The 22,083-nt window shown below is 30.5% G+C and overlaps 2 protein-coding genes across 4 annotated transcripts; both read left to right on the forward strand.

Moving 5' to 3' along the window:
• The first annotated feature begins 877 nt into the window (after nucleotides 1-877).
• On the forward strand, nucleotides 878-3,154 carry ARR9 (response regulator 9). The gene is made up of 5 exons (XM_020380402.2): nucleotides 878-1,489; nucleotides 1,610-1,716; nucleotides 1,853-1,930; nucleotides 2,375-2,445; nucleotides 2,543-3,154. Exons 1-5 carry the CDS (start codon nucleotides 1,384-1,386, stop codon nucleotides 2,892-2,894), a joined length of 714 nt encoding a protein of 237 aa, XP_020235991.1. The 5' UTR covers nucleotides 878-1,383; the 3' UTR covers nucleotides 2,895-3,154.
• A 9,002-nt stretch (nucleotides 3,155-12,156) lies between these two features.
• On the forward strand, nucleotides 12,157-20,059 carry LOC109815626 (histidine-tRNA ligase). 3 transcript variants are annotated; one of them, XM_020380386.3, is made up of 8 exons: nucleotides 12,157-12,311; nucleotides 12,758-12,840; nucleotides 13,231-13,336; nucleotides 15,640-15,861; nucleotides 18,544-19,032; nucleotides 19,266-19,340; nucleotides 19,423-19,513; nucleotides 19,683-20,059. In XM_020380386.3, exons 2-7 carry the CDS (start codon nucleotides 12,793-12,795, stop codon nucleotides 19,482-19,484), a joined length of 1,002 nt encoding a protein of 333 aa, XP_020235975.1. In that variant the 5' UTR covers nucleotides 12,157-12,311; nucleotides 12,758-12,792; the 3' UTR covers nucleotides 19,485-19,513; nucleotides 19,683-20,059. The 3 variants fall into 3 exon arrangements, with proteins under 3 accessions (XP_020235975.1, XP_020235976.1, XP_082933378.1); XM_020380387.3 differs by having other exon boundaries at nucleotides 12,307-12,439; XM_083077252.1 differs by lacking the exon at nucleotides 12,157-12,311 and adding an exon at nucleotides 12,460-12,655.
• The last annotated feature ends 2,024 nt before the right edge of the window (nucleotides 20,060-22,083 follow it).

A 22,083-nucleotide genomic window follows, 5' to 3' on the forward strand; every position in this document is an offset into this window, starting at 1 on the left:
TCGTTTTCTCGCATGTGCCTCGTTTTTTCTCCCTTAAACATCAATCGGTCCATACCATCTATCACATAGCAGAAAAAAAAAAAAAAACAACATTATGTACAAATGTTGAATTGGAACTAGTTATGTAAAAAATTCAATATAAATGTTAGGGAGTTTTTAATGCTGCCGGAGCGCATTAGGTAGGTGGTCTTTTTCACTTATATATTATTCAACATGCTTAACTCTAATTAATGTGAGATTTCACTTCACACTTGAATTTCAACAATAAAGATATTCTTATATATCCAATTTCTCATATTAAAGATAGGGTAACGCGAGTTTTTAATCATGACCATGTTTGAAGAAAGAAAAATTTTACAAACTTGGAAAACGTATTCCAAAATACATTCTTGAATCTTTAAAAAATTAATTTAAATTATAAAATATTAAATTAAATAATTATTTAATAGTAAAATTATTATAAAATATTAATATTTTAAATTTTCGGACGTTGTTTCTATAGCACTCATCTTGAAGAAATGGTAGGAGTGGGATATTTGTTTTTGTTTGGCGACGTAAAAAAATAAAAATCAATGGCCCAGAAAAATAAATTGTTGAAGAAAAGGGAAGAGAGAGATGATGATATGTGAATATTTTTAGGTAAGAAAAGTCTATGCGAATATTATAACTTATTGAAAGTTTAGAAAAATAATCGTCATTCACGTGTTAGTGTTCTTTTATTAGTTTCTTCAAGGAAATTAAGAGGCATATTTCTCCGTTTGCATCCGGATGGATGGATGGATGTAGATGGCATGAGACATAGATGATGGATGGATGGGCATGGGAAGCAAATCTTAAAAGGGAATCAAAAGAAATTGGCCTCTCTTTGGCAGCAGTCTCCCCCACCTGCCCAAGATATGGTAAGCGCCACATGATTTCACAGGCAGGGGAAAAATAAAGGCACCATTGCTGACCTCACCTGTATCTCTTGAAGGGATTTTTATGGGCCCCACTCTCTCTCTCACATTCCCCTTTCCTCTTTTGCCTCCATCCTACTTTCTTATTTCTCAACCCATATAAATAAATAAAACCTCACCTCTTCTCTCAACCTAAAAAATATTCACTAAGATTTATTTTCTTTTTTTATTCATTCATTATTTCTTCCTACCCTTTATCTTATAATTTCTCATTGCTTCCCCGGTAATTCAAGATCAACTTGGAAATTTTGCAAGATTTTGGATGAAATCTGGTCGGATCTTGCTTTCTGGGATGGGGATTTTGGTGGGTCTTATTTCAATACAAACCTATTCTTCTTCTTCTTCCAATCTCATCACCCTCCCATAGACAAACCATAATTCATTCTTTCTCCCTCCTCTCTTCCTCTTCAAAATCCAATTTTCCCAAATGGGGATGGCTGCTGCAGAGTCACCGTTTCATGTCTTGGCTGTTGATGACAGCCTCATAGATAGGAAGCTCATTGAGAGGCTCCTCAGAACCTCTTCCTATCAAGGTACTCTCTTTTAGGCCACACCCACCAAAACCTCAAGCATAAATTTTATCTTTTATATTTTCCCTTTCTTGTTTACTATCTTGTCTCATAAACAAATGAACCATGTTTTCTCAATGGCAGTTACCACAGTTGATTCTGGTAGCAAGGCTTTAGAGTTTCTGGGGTTGAATGAGAATGATGAGAGCAACCCAAGTACACCATCTGTTTCTCCCAACAATCATCATCAGGTATTTTTTATTTTATTTTTCCTGGATAAAGGTGTTTTATGATTTGATCATTTGTTGGGGTTTTTATTATTTTTAGCCACAGATCAGTTTCTTTTTCTGGGATTCTCAAATTGTTTGGATTTTTGTGTCTTTTTAGGAGGTGGAGGTGAATCTTGTTATAACTGATTACTGTATGCCTGGAATGACAGGCTATGACTTGCTTAAGAAAATCAAGGTATGCTTTGGTTTCTATTCCTGTCTCATCTCTCTTTTAACCATTATATTCTCCACTTTTCTTCTCAGTTTTTGTGGCTAAGATTGTTTTGGCTTTTCACAAACAAAGGCCCTTGTAGAGACTCTTTTCAATTGCATTCATTCTAATTTAATGTTGCTTAAAGTTGTCAAGTTGGACTAGTTTCATTACTCACCACAAAACATCAAGAGTAGTAATATCCTGGAATAATTTTGCTATCTGACTTTTAGTTTTCCACCCAAAACAAATCAGGTTCAATATGTGATGGAAAGATTTTCTTTTCCAAAAGGCCCTACTTTAGTAGTAGCTGGATTTGATTTGAGTGATAAATCGTTTGAGAATCTATGAAAATTATGTGCTCACTTATTCCACCTGGAACCAACAGGCTCAAAAATTTACAGGATTCCCTCTGTTGTGATATTTCAGGAATCTTCATCTTTGAGAAACATACCAGTGGTGATCATGTCATCTGAGAATGTGCCTTCAAGGATTAACAGGTAAGAAGGAGAAATATTTCAGTACTGTATTATAATTTTGCATTTTTGTCAACTTTTCTGAAGTGAAATTCTGATAAATATGTGAAACTGGCAACAGATGCTTAGAGGAAGGGGCAGAAGAGTTTTTCTTGAAGCCTGTGAGGCTGTCAGATTTGAACAAGCTTAAACCCCATATGAAGAAAACCAAGTTGAAAGATCAAAAGCAAGGAACAGAAGATAAACTTGATAACTCAGAAGTTCAACAGCTTCAACCACAACAACAAATCCAAAATGACCTGCAAGAAGCACCAAAACCCCAAGATCCTCAGCCAGAGTCAGAGTCACATTTAGAACAGCCGCAACAATCACTACAACAAGCCAATAACAAGAGGAAGACCATAGAACAGGGTCTTTCACCTGAGACTGACAGAACAAGACCAAGATACAGTGGCATAGCTACTGTGGTATGAAGATAAATCATTGCCAAATAATTTTCTTCAATTTCAAAAAATGTAATTCTCATATAACTTTTTTCTTTTAAAAAAAAATTAACTCCAGTGTTGGTTAATATAGGCTCTATAGGAGTGTAGTAGAGTTGTTTCCTGTACACATTTTCCTGGAAATATTTCCTTCCAATTTTGCTTCACCAATATAAATGAAAAAGGAAAAAAAAAATTGAATTGAGTAAGAAATCGGATACCAAATTTCGGGTCCGAATGAATTATGATTACTTCTCTGTTAACAACCAACACGCCTAAATTATTTTTTGATTGAAACCTTTTAACAAAAATCACTATCTATGTCTAAAGCAAAAGACAAATGTATGAACAGCAAAAGTTTTCTTTGTAGCATTTCATTTACTACATAGATAGGAATGTGTATATGCAGACGGTATCTACGAAAAGGTGATAGTTAATTTAATAGGTTGGAAATATCAACGTTACGTGCAAAGACTCCACTAAGGTAACAACTAAATTAGTATGTGATGGATGAAATGTATTGTTTTGGCATTTTTTGTTATTGATACTTCTTTTACTGTTGTTTTCAATAGTGTCTCCTTTTACTTTCTCTCTTGTTTTCTTAGCTAACGTTTGAAACATGCGTAGGGTGTGTTATTGACAAAATTAAAGTGTAAAGATGAAAGATACATGGGGTGTGTGATTGACAAAAAAATAAAAATTAAAGTAAGTTATAAATCAGGAGTTGAAAATTATAAATTAATTGATTTAATTGCATGTGATAGTAGTTAATAAATTAGTTCATAAATGTGACAAGGCATGAGAATAAGATGAATCACTTAGATAATTAGAGATGGATTAAAATTTATGAGTAAAAAATAGATATTGTAAATGAGTATATATAAGTAATGAGTATAAATGCTTTTTATATTCACATGTTAATAAAGTGAGTATCATACTAATCATATTCATGTATATTTATTAATATTCAATTATATAATTATATATTAATTTTTAAAAAATTAATGAGAATAAAATGCTTTAATAATTAATATTAATTTTTAAATTAAAGAATCTTGATTAATAAATTATGTATAATATTTGAATAATTTAAGTTTTGATTTTTAAACTATTATTTTTAAAGAAATTATTAGAATAAATATAAATTATTATTAATTTTTTTTTGAAATTATATTTTAAAAATAACACATATATTAAAAAAAAGGTGAATATCTACATCGTGATACCTACACAATTATAAAAATATATATGAGAAATATATTTATCCGTCAGCACAAGTAATGGAAGGCTATTTATTACCCATATCCACCTTCCCTCTTATTACATCCTTATAGATAACCCATAAAATACTTACTTTTTCATAGATAAATTGATAAATTAGGGTAATAATTATTAAAATAAAAATTACTTGATTACAAAATTAATACAATAGACTATGCAAAAATAATTAATGACTTGTTCAATTTAAAAATAAAATAATATATTAACCTCTATTATATTATATATAGAATCATCATTTCTTTACTTTAATTACATAATAAAAATTCAAGGTTAAAAACCTAATTTGATCCATTATAATATTTTTTTGTTTTAATTTAGTCTCATTTTAATTTTTGATTTCAATTTGGTCTCCAATAATTTAAATTATTGTAATTTGGGACTTCCGTCCAAATGATTTAAACGAGGTTAATTCCTGGTGACGTGGACGCCACTTGGATGCGGACGTGGATCCATACGTGGATGCTTAATTTTACATTGCATCTGAAACCGGAACGGGCCGTTCTAGTTGTATTCATGTTGCGTAAATTTTGCATCCGGAACGGACATTCCAGATGCATTATTTAACACCAACGAGTGCATCAGAATGGGCCGTTATGGTTTCCAAAATGGACCGTTTCGAATTCAGAACGGGCCGTTCTAGAACGCCAACCAACACACAATGCGATTCAAAGATCAAAGACAAACCATTTACACATACATAATTTTTTTTATCTAAAAAATAATATACTTTTAAAAATAAAAATTATATTCTAATATATATATATATATATATATTTAAATTATCATATGTATAAAATATAAATTTCGAAGAATTATTTATTTATCTCATATTTGTCAAACTTTTGTGCTTTTTATTTATTGTATATGTTGATAAAAAAAATCAAAATTGTAAAAATTTATATCACATATAAAAAACATCTTTATATGATAAATAAATTAAATTTGATTTTTATAAGATTTAACATATTTATTTTTATGTTTTTATTAGTGTTAAATTATTATTAAGTAGGTTTTTAAGATTGTAGTTCTAACTAAACATTTTAAAAATGTCTATGACAGATAAATATATCATATTAATAACATTTATTTTTAATAAAAATTAGGTTTAATTCTGTTAAATTATAATATAACATAATTTGACCTAATTTATTTTCATCCTTAATCGTAATTGTAGATATAAAAACTTGTAAAAAATAACTATAATATTTATACTTTTAAAATTTATATGTACAATTTTTAATATTACAAATATATAAATAAGTATTGCCTCCACGATCTAAAATTTCTGGATCTGTCACCGACTATAATCATCCAGTTTGGGTTTGGCATTTTGGAACCCGAACGACCCGTTCTGAAATCAAAATGGCCCGTTCTGGTTGCACTCTTGATGTGTTAATTTTGCATCTGGAACGGCCCGTTCCAGGTGCAAAATTAACACATGAAGTGTGCAACCAGAACGAGCCGTTTTGGCTCCAGTTAAAAAATTTGGCATCCACGTGTGCATCCACGTGGCCAACAGTTAACACCGTCTAAATCATTTAGACGGGAGTCCCAAATTGCATTTAAATTATTGGGGACCAAATTGAAACCAAAAATTAAAGTGAGACTAAATTGAAGAAAAAAAATATTATAAGAGACCAAATTAGTTTTTAATCAAAATGCAATGCTTTTTATTCAATATAGATATAAAAAAATCAATAAAAATAATGATTTTTATTTTAATTTTTTAATTTTTTTTTAATTTTACTGAGATAAGATATTATACACCGATGACATGGTTAACCAAATTTAGGGGTGGGCAAAAAAAACTAAACTGAACTGAACTGGTGGTGAACTGTACTATAAAAAACTGAACTGTTTGTAAAAAAAACTGAACTGAATTGTTTAAAAAAAACTGAACTGAACTGAACTATTGAAAAGTTGAACTGTACTGAACTATAAAAACTGAACTGAATTATAAAAATTGAACTATTTTTATAAAAGAATAAAAATTAAATGTGTTTAACATGTTATGTCTTAATAGATTAGCTCGATAGTCTAATAACCAAAATTTTAGAAAAAAAGTGATTTGAAAAAAAATTGTATCAATTTTGTTGAACTTAACGGATCAATTGAGCTATGTTGAACTACTTATTTTTAGGCTTAAAATTCACTGAGTTTGTTTGACTTAATTTTATATTTTTTTCCTTTGAAAATTTTAAATAAAATGGAAAATAAAGTAAAGTTCACAAATGTGTCCTATTTTGATAGATCAATGAGTCAAAATTGTTCAATTCAAAATATCATAACAGTTTAGTGCAGTTTAAATTGCAGTTCAGTTCAAGTTTTTATAGTATAGTTCAGTTCAGTTCAATGACACAAAAGAATAGTTCAGTTCAGTTCGTCTAACTAATATTTAGTTTAGTTCAGTTCATATGAACTACTTTTAAGTTCAGTATAGTTTTTATAAGTTCAGTTCAGTTCAGTTCGTTTTGCCCACCCCTAACCAAATTCTATAATTACCCAAATACTAGTGTATAGCGGCAATTGATTGTTTTCGTGTAAAAAAAAACGTATAGAGGTGTTTTCTCTTTTAGTTTAAACCCGTAATGAAAAATTGCAGTAATCAAATTTGAAGTTGATTTAGATAAATAATTTAATCAAGTATTCATTAAATATTTATCATATGAATGAAAATTAATATTATAAATTTGATATAAAATTTGTTCTAATGAGTTAAAAATTTCATTTAAATAAACTAAAGAAAAATGTATAAGACTTGTAAATTCCTTGTTAACTCAACCAAAACTCGTGTAACAACACAGAAGTTAACTAAATCTATAAATATAATGAGGGAGTCTTAGTCTATTACACCCAAATTCCTTTATAACAAAATTCGGGATGGTGTCCCATCATTTGAACCCAACATGATGTGTCTCAAAGGCAGCAAGCCTATCAGCACAAATATTCTCTAATCGCTAAATATGAGAAACTCTTAAGTTCATATGTGATGTGTTTGAAAAATACAAATTTTTTTAAACGATTTTGAAGCTTAAAAGGCACCACATAAAAGTTATTGGAAGGTAAAAGCGTTGTCTTAGAATCACATTCCTGCAAATCTTCTGGTTGGCAATTTCAATAGAATTCATGACACCTACAAGTTTCGCATGAAGTGCAGCGGTCAAACAAAGATTAACAACATAGCAACCTAGAGCAATTGCATTACTGTCACAAAGGAGAGTAATATTATCTTGCTTATGGGTGTGACTTGAATTGCACGTAGAGAGGTTTATCCTAAACTTCATTTGTTTGTAATTGTCTGTGTGTAAGGGAATGTGGTGTCCCCAAGTCTTTAATATTGTGTTTTGGTACAATTTTTCAACTATAGTGTATCTTGTGTTATTCTTGAGATTTTTGATATGTATTGATCATTCTTGAATCCTGAATGTGATTTAATGGTGTGATTATATGTTCCTTTAAGTTTGGTATTGTTGTATATAAATGATGAACCATAAATTATTTAAATTTGTCTAGTAAAATATTTTAAAGGAGACCATATGATAATTATAAGAAGATTAGTTTTGTGGAAAACCCAATAGAAAGAAAACCTCATTAATTTGTAAAAATTTTGTATTGTTGATATTAAGCTCGTACAATTTTTGCTAAGTGAAAAAGTTACAAAAACCTCTATAAATTTCATGTTAAGTAAAAGTGAGTTTTGGCTAAGAGTGAAAGTTATAAAGAACCATAAAGAGTTTGACTCTAAGCAAGAGATAATTCTTGCTTAGTTTAAGAGTCATAGAGAGCTATTATAGTGTTGGCATTAAGCATGGACAAACATGCATTAAATGGGGAAGCTTTAAAGTGTAACACTAAACAAAAAAAAATTATTATTAAACAAGAGAATCACATAGAGTTATTGTATCTATTGATATTAATTGTAAAAGTTACCATGTTAAGTGTCATAATAACATCGTAGATTTGATGCTAGGCAATCAAAATTAACACCAAAGATAATAAAGTTGAATTATTGATTTTCTTTTACTCTCAAAACCATATGAAATGTTGAACGTAAGTAGTGACAAATTTTTTTTTGGTGTGCATCTTCAGCACTTGTATGTATTTCTAATTCCTTTAAAATTTGACTTGATTCTCATTTTCTCACACATTACTTTACATTAACAAATATTCACATAAATATTAGAACACATATAAATAAATATTATTGTCTAAAACACATTTTGGACTATAAAATTATAATTTTAGAAGCCCAATACAAAAAGTGATCCAATTTTATGCCTTAAGTTATATATATATATATATATATATATATATATATATATATATATATATATATATATATATATATATATATATATATATATATATATATATATATATATATATGATCTTACAACATAATTAAAAATATTACATTACCTTTTTTTAAAAAAAAAGAACACGGCCTAATAATAATGGGCCAAATCCAAAATACCCAATACACATGTCAGTGATTAGGGATGACAAAAATACACGCACTTGCGATATTTGCGGGTAAAATCCATTATGAATAATAAATGGATAGGTCATTTGGGTACCCGCGAATAATGGGAACAAATAATTTTTTACCCGTTTATAAATGGGGCGGGGGCGGGTATGATATTCATACCCGCAGGTACCCATTTAATAATATTTCATAAATATTTTAATTATCCTTGTATCACATAACCCTAAAATTACACTCTCTCATCTTATTTTCTTACAAAAGTGTTGATGAAGTTACCAACATGTGTTAAGCATGTTATAGAATTATGTTGGATGTAATTTAATTAATTTTATAGCTTTGTTTGGACCAATAAGATTTATGTATTTTAAGTTGTTTACTTTTGTTTAGAATTATGAGATTGAATTATTGTAGCTTTGTGATGAGACTCTATCTTACTTATGAGATTGATATATTTTAAGTTATTGATTATCTTGCATTTTTATTATTATTTCAACAAAATTAACGTTAAATGCAAGTTCAAAATTAACACTGAATTTTTATTTTTAATATTTCAATGACATTAAATATAAATTTAAAATTATTTATAATATAATTTTTTAATTTCTTAAAAAATTTATAAATACCCATGAATATCCATAAATATTCGTGGGTATTTTAGAAATTCATGAATATTTATGCAGATATAAAATGGATACGTGGCCAATTTTTATTCAGCGGAATGGAGGCGAGTTTACTATTATCCGCCTCTATGGAACCCATCCCCATCCCTACATGTGAGTTGGTGAAAACAGAAAGTGAAGCCATGGCTACCCACTGGGAGTGTCAGAGCACACATCTTCATCGCCCATCTTTCTTCGTCTCGTCTCTATCATGATCAAGACGCCGTCACCATTTCAATAAATTCTTATGGACCAACAATATTTGGCTTAGGCAGACAAATTATTTGGTGTTACCAAAACTGGTTTTTTTCATAGATATACCGAGGTATCAATAATTAATTTATATTTAAAACATATAAATTTTATTGATGAAATATTATTTTAATATTAATAAAAATCAATTAATACTTAATGTTACCAAAACTAATTAGTACAAATAAACTAAAAATTGAGATATGATAATTGATCTGAGCATGCGATTATAAGTAGTATTTTACTCATGTAGAAATTAACCGGTAAAAAAGATGCTTTGGTGTTGCACAAGTAGTGTTACTGTTACTGATTCATCACCGCTGAATACTTTATTCCTATTCTTTTCTCATTCCTCATTGCGCTTCTCAAACTAGGCAAATTTCGTATCACTTTTAGTATACTTAACTTTCTCCGTCGTTCGTATATTTTTTTGGAACTTGTTGCAATCATACCATATTTTATTTAGTTTTATTGTAAATTTTCCAGCGGGTCAAACATTTCATTTGGAGAGCTCTGACATGAAGATTATTGACCTACTTACACTGGTCCAACTTTATGGTCAAATCCAGAACTCAAGCGAATTTTCAATGGTCCGCCAAAGTCTAGCAGAATTAAAACAGAGATGGACATTAAATAACAACATAATCAGTTTCTACCACCATTGATTTTTATTGTTGTATTGAATTTTAATAAATTTATTTAGATATATTTATAATGTTAATATTCAATAAATTTAATTATTTGATGTTAGTTGCTGAGTTTTGGCATTTGATAAATGAAAATCGAAAAAAAATATATTTTATTTGTAGGTCAGAACGGCCCGTTTTGAAAGCAGAACGGACTGTTCTGGTTTCACTTTTTATGTGCTAATTTTGATTTTGGAACGGCCCGTTCTGATTTGTTTTCGATGTGTTATTTTTTAATCCGGAATGGTCTGTTCTGATTTTAGAACGGTCTGTTCCGAAACGTGAACAGTAAATGGTGCTAGTTAAAAAAATAAATTTGCATAGTTGTTATTTGGGTAATTTTTTTTAAAATAGTATTATTTGAGTAAAAAACTCCTTGTTAACATACGGATATAAAAAATACTCATATCCATTATTTGTGAGATATTTATTTATAATATCTATTTTTTATCAGTATGAGATTTTATCCGTAAATATTTATGGGTACAAATTTTTTTGACATTCCTAGATCTAAGTTTTAATCAATGGTTAATGAAAGGTTACATGTATTTCATATGTTAAATACATATTATATATAACTAAAATGTGTAACAAATTATGAGTTAATCATCCCTACACTGTCAGTGTAAAAATTATATCTTTTAACAGTGACATGTCAGTTACTTATTTAATGAAATAATAATAAAATAAGCAACTTTAAAAGATATGATTGATTGCCACCGTAAAAGAACTTTACACTAGTAATATAAGGATGATTAACTCATAAATTATATATATATATATATATATATATAAATTATATTAAAATTTTATAAATAAATATTTTTTTTGATTCAAATAAATAAATATTTTTAAATATCTAAATTATATTTTAAATTGATAATAAATAATTTATATTATTATATAAGATTATTTTTAATTATAAATATTTTATTTTTCAATATTAAATTTAAATTTTAAATAAATATCATAAATATAAATTTAAATAGATAAATTCAAAGAATATCTAAATATTTTTTCATTAAAGAAAAATATTTGTAAGTATTGTGGTGAAAAATCACTATTCGTATTTAATATATAAAGACTATTCATATTTAATATATAAAGATGAATTTTAGATTTAAAATAAATAATTTATATTGTGATATGATATTATTTTTAATTATTAATATTTTATTTTTAAATTATTAAAATTTAATTTGTAAATAAATATAATAAATAAAAAAGTTTAATTATATAAAAACTTAAAAGAAACCTTAAAACCATTCCTGTCAAATGATAATTTTCAAAAAGTTCTTATGCAAAATAATATTTAACATATAAAAATTGATTTTAATGTTTTTTTTAAAGATTTTATTGACCAGGGAACCCATCTAATAAATTATAAAAAATATTTTGCATGCATAAAAATTAGAATAATCATTTTAAATGAGAATATTTGTAAAATTTATTATTTCACAAAAATGTTTTGTATATTTTTTAAATAAGGGTACTTTTAAGAATTATTTTTAATATTTTATATTTTTCAATTTATATATTTTTTATTTCTAAATTAAATTTTAATATTTTATAAAAATTATCAATAAATAAAAATAATTAATATTCATATTTATTCTAAATAGTAGAGTATGTATTCTTTAAAGAGTTATAATTAATACATTTTATTATAATTAAAAAAAAACTTTGCATATAAAAGAATATAAATTGTGTGTTATAAAAAAGAAAAAAATATTCTTTCCAAAGTAGAGAGGTAGTATTATTATTGATTAGTGATACTGATATAGATGATAGAAAAATGACATGGTATTTAAAAAAAAAGTGTTAATGGCATTTAAGTTAAGCATTACAACATAAGAAGAGGGTGTGAGAACTGAGAGGTAAATGTGTTAAAGTCTGAAATGTGTATTCAATTGATATAAAAGTTAAAGGTGGTGGAATATGCGTGCTCCACTGTAACAAGTATGTGTAGCGTAAAATGAACCCACACCCACTTCTCTCTCCATCTCTGTCCTCGTCACTTTTAATTTCTCCATTGAAGCTGAAGGTCAACTTCAAATCCCTAATCTCTCTCTCAATTACAACTGCAACTACTTTTCCCTCCAATTTCGCTTCACCACACACTCCACATGCATCGATTTACTGATTTTCACCTTCCCTCGCGTTTCCGATAGGGTTCCTCATCCCCTAACTTTTTCTCACCTGTCTTTCTTTGATCCCACCTTTGCCGCTACACCTTCCATTTATTTATTTATTATTATTATTTTTTTTTTGTAGTTTGTTTCTATTGCTTCGTTAGAGAATTAGGAATCGTCGATTTTCTAGCTTATCCTTTGCCTGATGTTTTGCGATTTTTTTTTTCTTTCCGAATTACGGTTCTGTTGTGCGTGGGTGAAGTTTCGTCACAAATTGACTTGTTTTCTCTTTTGGTTGAAACTGAAGCAGTGAACCGGTTTACTAACCTATTTCCCTGTACTGTTGTTATGTTTTCAGGTAGTTGTTAACAGATTGTTTTGGGAACTTTCGATATGTCGGGCGGATCCGTGAGACGGGTTTCCCGTCAAGATATCCAGCTGGTAAGTTGGATTTCTGCGTAAATAACTTGTTGTTTCGAGCTAGCTTGTTTTTCGATTATGAACATTTGATATGTGATAAATTCTTTGTTATGTGCCTTCATTGTTCTGCACTCATTTTGAGATATGGATGCCATTATTAAGGTTTTATTAGTTTAGGGTGTTGGAAAGATGTCATTTGTATGGATTGAGGGTTTATTCTGGCTGGCTATAGGATTTGAGTCTTTTCAAATTGAATTCATCTCTTTTTGAGTTGTTGTGTTTGCCCTATTTTGAAATCTTCCCCGTGTCCCTCTTTCGAATCTCTTCACTATTCCCTATACTTTTCAGATCATATTATATCTATCAGAGGTCGGACCATAATTTCTTTTTGGTTTACTTGTTATGTTACAGGTGCAAAATCTCATAGAACGATGTCTACAACTATACATGAGCCAGAAAGAAGTTGTGGAAACACTGCTAGCTCAAGCAAAAATAGAGCCTGGTTTCACCGAACTAGGTAAAGAAAATGTTTATTTCTGCCATTGGCGTTTTTTAAAAATATTTTTGTTCATTTGTATTTTACTCCATCTTCACTTGGTCAGACTCTTTTGATATGTTATACAGCATTCAACGTGATTAAAAACTCTAATTAATTTACTGTTGCAGTACTTTTCATTTCATTGTGGATGTTGTGCTTTTATTATCATGATTGTCAAACTTACTGTTCTTAACAGGACATAGGTTTCTCTAATCTGATTAAGGTTTGAATGTTGGAGACTTGTTGTAGTCTAGCTTTCCAATTTTGTGCACAAACTTTGGCTGTACATTTGCTGTACAACATTGGAGGAAAGAACTTAGTTTAGTTTTTTTAGTGGTTGGAGACTCCAACTTGGAGGTGTTAGCATCACTTTGAAGGGGGTCTCTGTGCAACATATGTCATGATGGGATTTTAAAAATGAACATCCTTTTTGTATGCTGGAAATCTTATCCATAAATCAGTTGTATTTTTCTCCTTTAAAGTTTTCTAAAATTCTCAGGCTGTCACATTGCATTCACTTAATAATGGAGTTATGGGTTTATGACATGAAGTGTAGTGTACAACTAAAATATTTTCCCTTCAGAAAATGTTCTTAGGACTCATGTGCATTGATGATGATGCTGGCGTCCTGGTTCATTTGGTAAAATTAGCAGTTATTGGCTGTTCTCAACCAATTAGTTTAGTGGATTGTGTTGTGCAAAAAAATTCAAAAGACTTGATAATTAGAATTTATAAAGGGGCATGTTTTTGTTAGGATATCATTGTTGTTCTTGATTGTATGTTCAGTATCCCCATTCTATTTATCTTATTTAGATTTGTGTTAAAATGATAGAGGAATGATAAAATTCCAAGAAAGTCTTATGGTTTGGTGTTTGAGAATCTGAAAGGGACCATTATTTATTTATTTACAGTGTATGCTATGTATGAACTTTAGTATAGCAGCCCCACTATAGTGTTTTTGGGGCCACTCGCTCTGTGCTACAATCTAAGATTGATAACTATGATTGTACCAAATGAAAGCTTAGGCCAATCTAATCTAGGTTTAACTTTAATACTTTCTATATAAACTTTTTTCATCCTAAAGATGGCCTCCCTTCACTTAATTGTTTTCCACCTTGTCTTGCTCTGCCATTGGGTGTTATTGGTTGTTTGTATTCTATCTGCTATCTGATTATCTTGTGGAAAACCAATCGGGTAAAAATTTTACTTTTACTAATTCTTCAAATTAAGGAAATGGAAGACGCCTGTATAAATTGCTGGTAGTTTTAATTGGCTGAAAAAAGTGAACTTCTGAATGCCTATAGTGACAGGAACTATAAATCATAGCTGTCAATCCTAAATAGTAAATAGCAACAAGAAGTGGCCAACCCTGAAAATGCTATAGCGGGTAGCAGGATTGCTGCTATTGAGCTATTCTAGCCAATTAGAATAAAAAAATTAAGGGTAAAACATATAAGAGAGCACAAGGCAGTGAGATGAAAGACCTGTTTTCGAGTGATTAAAAAATAGAAAGTGTGACCAGAACAAAGCAAGGCACCAAAGGTCACGGTTTGCTGGACAGCCCTGAACAATGTTTGTTCATGGTTAAAATAGGTTTTCCGTAACCCTCTCCAGCCACAATTTTCTATGATTTCATCTGCTATTGCAGCTGGGATGGCTTCTACTTCAAACTGTGACATTTTTCAATTTTTGTAGCATGTTCCAGTCACTCTGATGTGATTTTGTGATTGTGGTGCTGCTATTTGGCGCCGTTGAAAACTTTGATAGAAATTAGCTAGGTTGCTTTATATATTGAATTAGATCAATGAGCTAAAGGAAGCATGCCTGTATAAGACATCACTAGAGTTCTGATTCATGAACTATCAAATAAGTTTTCAATTCTTGTTTTCTGATTATAACACTTCTATTATTGCCTTCTCATTTATTCTTTATGTAATTAATTTACATTTACTGTGGTTTAATATTTGGACTTACCTTATAAGGAAGATAATTGATTCTTTTTTAAAACAAGCCAAAATATGGAAGCTTGTGTAACTTCATGCGATTGCTTGTCTAGCTGCAGCTGCAATTAGTAGTTTCATTTTACCCTTGTCAATGATTATCCAACGCAGTGCCTTTTCCATTTCTCTTGGGGGTATAATTAAGATTTGGTAGTCGATAGTTGTTCAAATTGCTATTTAGTACTGCTGATGGGCATTGGTGTAAAAGAACGACTGTCACCTTGCTTCCATCATTAAATGTTCTATATTTTAATTTTCTTTTTTTCCCCTCAATTTTTTCAGTTTGGCAAAAGCTTGAGGAAGAAAATGAAGAGTTCTTCCAGGCTTATTATGCAAGATTGGTTTTGAAGCAGCAAATAATGCAATTCAACAAATTGCTGGATCAACAAGTACAATTAATGCAGTTACACTCAACTGCTGTTGCATCACTGCCTACGTCTAATGGGTCACATATTCCTGCAGTTTCATCACTACCAAACTCTAATGGGTCACATATCCCTGCAAGCAAGTCTTTTACCTTGCCTCTCTGAACAATGTTACCATCCCTTTTTTGTTGTAGATTGTTTTGTGCAGTTGAAGTTTTTCATCGTGGACATTTCAAGAGTTATCTAATGATAAACCATAACATATGCATCTAAATTCTTCCTTGTTGATAAAATGGAGTGATTCTAAGAATATTAATCCACAAGACTCCTAAACAAGGTCTATAACTGTAACAAATACAATAAAATTCAAAATTCTTATTCTCTTGTTTTTTTATTTCATAATAAATTCCTTGTTTGTTAAAGAAAGAAACAATTCAAAATTTCCCAAAGTGTTTAGCTTGTCAAAAAAACAGGCAAAGTGATAGAATATAATTTGATGTTGGATGAATATAAAACAAAATATTATATTTTTTTAGGGTTCTCTTACATTTGTTTTGAAAGTATTGTGTTAGCATATAGAATAAAGGGTAGAAGGATATCATGAGCCTGGTCTATCATATCTATAAATGGGTTACTCGGTAGAGGGAAGAATTTCATATCTTTTCATTTGTAAATTGAGCTTTGGCTCTTTGTAAAAGGAGAAATCCTTTGCGAAGGGAAAACCCTTGGAGGAGAGTTATCTCTCCTATTTTGTGTTCTTTCCATCCTATTCAATAAAATCTTTCATCTCATCCTCTTTACAATTCTTGGTTCCTAACAATTGGTCTAACATGTCGGATCTTCGAGGGAGAGCTGGTGTTAGAGATGCACAATCGAGTTGGAGCATTGGAGAAAGTTGTCATTAATCTGCGGAATTAAAGGCTGATATAGACTACATTAATGATTTGATGAAAACCAAGAAGCCATCATCTGTTGAGGGGGACAATTTGCGAATAAAAACGAGAAATTAGCAAGGAAGAGGAGGAGAAAGGAGGGTCTGAGGAAGAAGACCTTCCTCTTCTTTCTTGGGTCAAGAAAGTTGAATAACCTACTTTCGAAGGTAATGACTCACTTGGGTGGATTGCTAGAGCTGAGAAATTCTTTGAGGTTCAAGAAATCCCTTCTTCTGGTATATTGCAAATGACATTATGAGAAGGGAGGGTGTGGTGATAGTTTGGTTCTATTCTTGGTGCCAACTGCCAAGAGAACCCAAATTCAAATTGGGAGTCATTTTCCACAGCTTTGATCAAAAGATTCAAAGATAGTTGTGGTAGTGATGTTTTTGAAGAATTGACTAACCTGAAGGTAGAAGAGAAAGTTGAGACAGCAACCTACATCCATGAAGTGGAGACATTAATCAAGAAACAAGGGATACACACTGCAAAGGACAAGATCAGCAGCCAAATTTTTGGTAAAATGACAGAGTGGCTAGAACTCTAATGATAATGTGCCAGGTGGAGACATGACCTGTTCTTGGGCAAGAAAGAGGAGTTACAAGATCAGCACATTGGGTTCCGCCACTGAAAAGTTCTTCAAGATGCAGTAGAAGTCAACAAAGAAACCACAGGAACAACCCAATGTTTAGATGGAATTGATATTCAACTCAATGTTTGTAGGTCACCCACCTTGCATCGCTGACCAAACTTTCATTGCCGGAACTGCCAGATCGGATATGGCAGACAATGGCTATTGAAATCCAAGTTATATGGTACCCACTCATACCTCCACCACCACCAACACCAAAGCCGCCAGAACTGAGATTGTATGCAATGGACAGTGGGTATTGATCTTCCATGGATGAACAGGAAAGAGGCACATCATCCTGTTAAAGTGAATGATTTGGCTTTGAAGGATGAGAAAGAGGAAGGGAGCAGGTTTGAAATTTTACAAAGCGTGTCCAAATATTTTACTTGATTTGCAAAGCCCAAACCTATGGAAAAGGCACTACAAGTTTGAAATACATAATGGGTCATTTGCATGCTCAATCAAGTGGGGTCAGTAGCTTTGTAATTAGTTGTTTGAGGGTGTTGTTTTGTTTGAGTCCCAACTAGAATGTTTTGATGTGTCATTTTTTCCAGTTTTAAGATTCCAACCTTGAGGACAAGTTTTTCTTTGGGAAGGGTGGTATTGTTAGGATATAGAATAAAGGCTAGAAGGATATCATGAGCCAGCCCCGTCATATCTATAAATAGGTTACTTGGTAGAAGGGAGGATTTCATATCTTTTCATTTGTAAATTGAGGTTAGCTTGTAAAAGGAGAAATCCTTTGTGAAGGGGAACCTTGGGAGGAGAGTTATCTCAACTATTTTGTGTTCTTTCCATCCTATTCAATAGAATCTCTCCTTTCTTTCTCTTTACAATTCTTGATTCCTAACATATAGCATAAAAAAAAAGTGGGATTATCTTATACATGGTGTGAAGAAGATTGAAGTATGTAAACGCATATTTTGTTTTAATTGCCTTGTTATTTGGTTGCAATATTTTAGAATGCAAAATGGTTGGGCATCACTGAAAAGAAACCTGTCTGACTTATTATAGAAGAAAATGAGTTTCTTGAAATAGGAGAGACTAACATAAAATAATTTTATGACTTTCTGCTTTTTTATTATTATTATTATTTTTTTAACTTCAGTCATTCTAAATATTCAAAGCACAGATTTTACTGTTATATAGTGATTGAGGAAATACACAGATGAAAGAGGTAGAGTAACCTACTTTTTTATTCCACACATGTTATTGAATGTTTGATTCTGACCGTTTTTAATGTTACTTTATGTTGCAGTACCTGAAAATCCAGCATGCTACACTGCAGACCGAACCCAAACAAGTTTGAAGCCAGAAAATATGCAACATCCTGTTGATTCCAGATTATCTAATGTGTTTAATAATGGCGGGTCATCACTCCATTCAAGTATGCATGCTGCAGTTGATATGTCTGCTCATGGAAATAGGATTAATGGCCCTCCGAGCATGCTTTCTGCTCAAAGTTCAAACATGGGTCTGATGCAAGGAATCAATGGTGGTATGATCAAATCTGAACCTGGATATTCTGGTTGTTCTCCTTACATATTTGGTACTGATGGAAATGTTCTGGAAGCACGCCCGACTATTGGTGGTGCTTCAGTTACATCATTCACTAATGTTGAATCCAACTCACATTCTCTGAATGAGGCAGTCCTAGATCCAGATACTTCTTCATTTGGATTTTTGGGGCAGATTCCCAGAAATTTTAGCCTTTCAGATCTGACTGCTGATTTTTCTCAGAGTTCTGGTATGTCCTCTCTCATGTTTGTGTGGGTCCCTGTGTACATCTGCATGCATTGTGTACTATTACTTGTCAGTGAAAGCGAATCTTTGCTGATAATGATGAGTAAAATGCCAGTCAATTTTTGTTTCATGTTGATTTTTCCAAGTTTGAAGCCGATTTTCATGCTATATACACAGTGTATCGTCCTAGCTGCGGATATTTCATTAGCACTAATAGTTTAGCTTTTTATTTGACAGATATACTGGAGACCTATTCTAGGTCACCCTTCCTAGCTGCGGATAATGAGAACTTCCTTGACAGAGGAGAGCAAGGTGAGAAACAATCTCAACTCACCTGTAATTTGTTATTTTGTGCCTCAATGCTAATACCATTGTTTTCTTGGTTTTAAAATAGACAATAATAGGCTGGACTCCATATCAGAAGGCTTGAGTTATGAAGACTTCGGGAGTGAATAGTTGATACCCTTTAGTCATCAAACTTTCAGGTGAGTTCTTTACCTCTATTTTTAAGGATCAGGTTATGCGGGAACTACCAAATGTGCAAAATTTGCGATTGAATCAAGCATGGTTTTTAATCTTTTGATATATGCATACGTAGTGACAAATATATCCATTTTAGCCTGTAATCTGTTATTTTGTTTATTTTGTCTGCAGGTTGAACAAAATGCTTAAAAGGTTGTACATAAAACTAGAGATTTTGAAATTTTAACTGTTGGATGAACATATTGGTGCGTAGAAAGTGCACTCACCTCATTCTTGGTGATGGGAAATGAAAGTTGAAATGCTTGCATGGAAGGGAAAGACTCGGTGCAAATAAATAATAATCTTTTTTTCCCTTGTGTATTTGGCTTTTTGTACTATGCTTGTTTTACATTGTGTTGATACTAGAATTATACTATGGTGTTTTGTTGATTTTCCTGTGATTTGGCTGCATAAAATTGTTTAGGAAAATTAGAAAACAGTGTACTTAACTTAGTTGACTCTTCGACAAAACTAGTGGGATTTATTATTATTATTATTATTATTATTATTATTATTATTATTATTATTATTATTTTTATATATATATTTAGTCCCAGGAGACCCTTAATATTTAACAAGGACATTTTAGAGGATGGATCATCGAGGGGCGAGAAAGACGTCACCTGCTATAACAGTTTTCCCAAATGTTGAATATTGGCCCTCTAGTATTTTAGTAAATTGGCCTTTTAAGGCATTAAAATTTAAAATGTAGGGTGTTGATGGAGCCATCAATTTTAATCGGTTTGAACTGAATTGGATTTATCAAAACAAAATTTGCTATCTAAACCAAATCAAATCGATTAACAATGGGTTGATTTGGTTAGGATTAATTAGTTTTTTTGAAAAAAAAATGGTTGATATTTTTTTAAAACAAAAATTTATTAATTTATCTCAAAATTTAAATGAAAACCTATTATTAAAAAGTGTGAATAACATTCAACCGTAAGTAAAAAAATAATGTAAAAAGTATGAAATTAAAATAATAAAATAGTCTTATGTTTGAAATAAAGTTATTCCAATGTTTATTAAAGTAGTTCTTCAAATATGATTAAATCGCCTAAATTACAAATGTAAGTAGTGTTCATGCATTATAATAATTTTGTTATGTATTACTATTAGAATCATAATATTATATATATTTATTACAAGATCATAATATTATATAATAATAATAAATTTGGTTCTCAAAATTATCTGAAATTTAAATTTGTGATTTGAATTAATTAAGATTAGATTTAATTGGTTTAGAATGAATCTAATCTGATCAAGGAAAATAATTGGACTTAATTAATTTAGTTTGGATCATCGGTTTAATCTAATTGTTTAAACTTACAAAGATTTCTAATCGTCGTTAAATCCTGTTTTCAGAGTCATCGTTATTTAGATTTGGGCAACAATATTTTAATTCTAGGAGATATATTGCTGAAATATAATTAGAACTTGTTTCAAACGCTCAAAAGGCAGAAACAAGATTCCTGCCAATATCATCGATTCAAAAAATGGTAGCCTCTTAGAAATGCTCTTGTGGAAATTAAACAATACCTAGAAACATAAAGCAAGGTCTCGTTTCATGACTAATAAGACAGTGAATCTACAACTTACTCTCCCCACTACATGCTCTTCTGATTTCTCTCACTTTTCGCCTGCAATCGTTGTCTCGTGAACTCTCTTTTTTTTTTTTTTTTTTTCCTTTATCTTGTTCTTGTTCTCCCCCCCCCCCCCCCCTCCCCCCCCAAATACGTTCACAAATTAAATTTCAAATTTAATTGGATACTAGATTTCCAGATTTTTTATTTTAATATTCAACTCTTTTCTATTGAAAATTAAAAAGAAAAATTGAAAATGGGTAGATTGCTCGGCAATCATGAGTTTATCTCAAGCAGGTTAATACTGTCAATTGACTGCAACTTCATTGCCTACATTCAACATCTTATGAGTATAATCAATTTACGAGCAAAATAATGGAAAATAAAGTGAACAGAAACAACACGATTTTTTCAGTATCAAATCCTAACATACAATATATTGATACACAATTTTTTTCATAACTAGTTTTAACATACACTATTCATAACTACAAAAGTACTACATAATATGAATTGCAAATGAATATTTAATCCAAGGGCAGTGAACTACCAAACCCAAGAGGAAGTGACAATCAGAAAAACAATGAAGGCAAATGCACAAACACAACTTAAATTTGCTCCTTTTTCATCCTCTCCAGCTTTACATAAGTGAATTATTCTTCAATCAATCGCTCTACTTTTTATCACTTGGACGCTGATTCTTCAATTTTTTTTCATAAAAATTCTACTCAAATTTATAAACGGATCCCGTTATTTTTGCAATGAATCATTTCAATGCACTGTTGTTTCTATTTTATGATTTATATATACTTAAACTCACCTAGTGATTAAAATAATTCTTACACACTATAGGTTTCTTAAATTAGTGAGTTTTTGAAGCTAAATCTAAACACAGTAGAGATTAGAGAATAAACCAAAACCAACCTATAGATCCTGTTAGTTTGATG

Source organism: Cajanus cajan, chromosome 6, assembly GCF_000230855.2.
Source record: "Cajanus cajan strain Asha chromosome 6, NIPB_CcT2T_4, whole genome shotgun sequence".
NCBI lineage: Eukaryota > Viridiplantae > Streptophyta > Magnoliopsida > Fabales > Fabaceae > Cajanus > Cajanus cajan.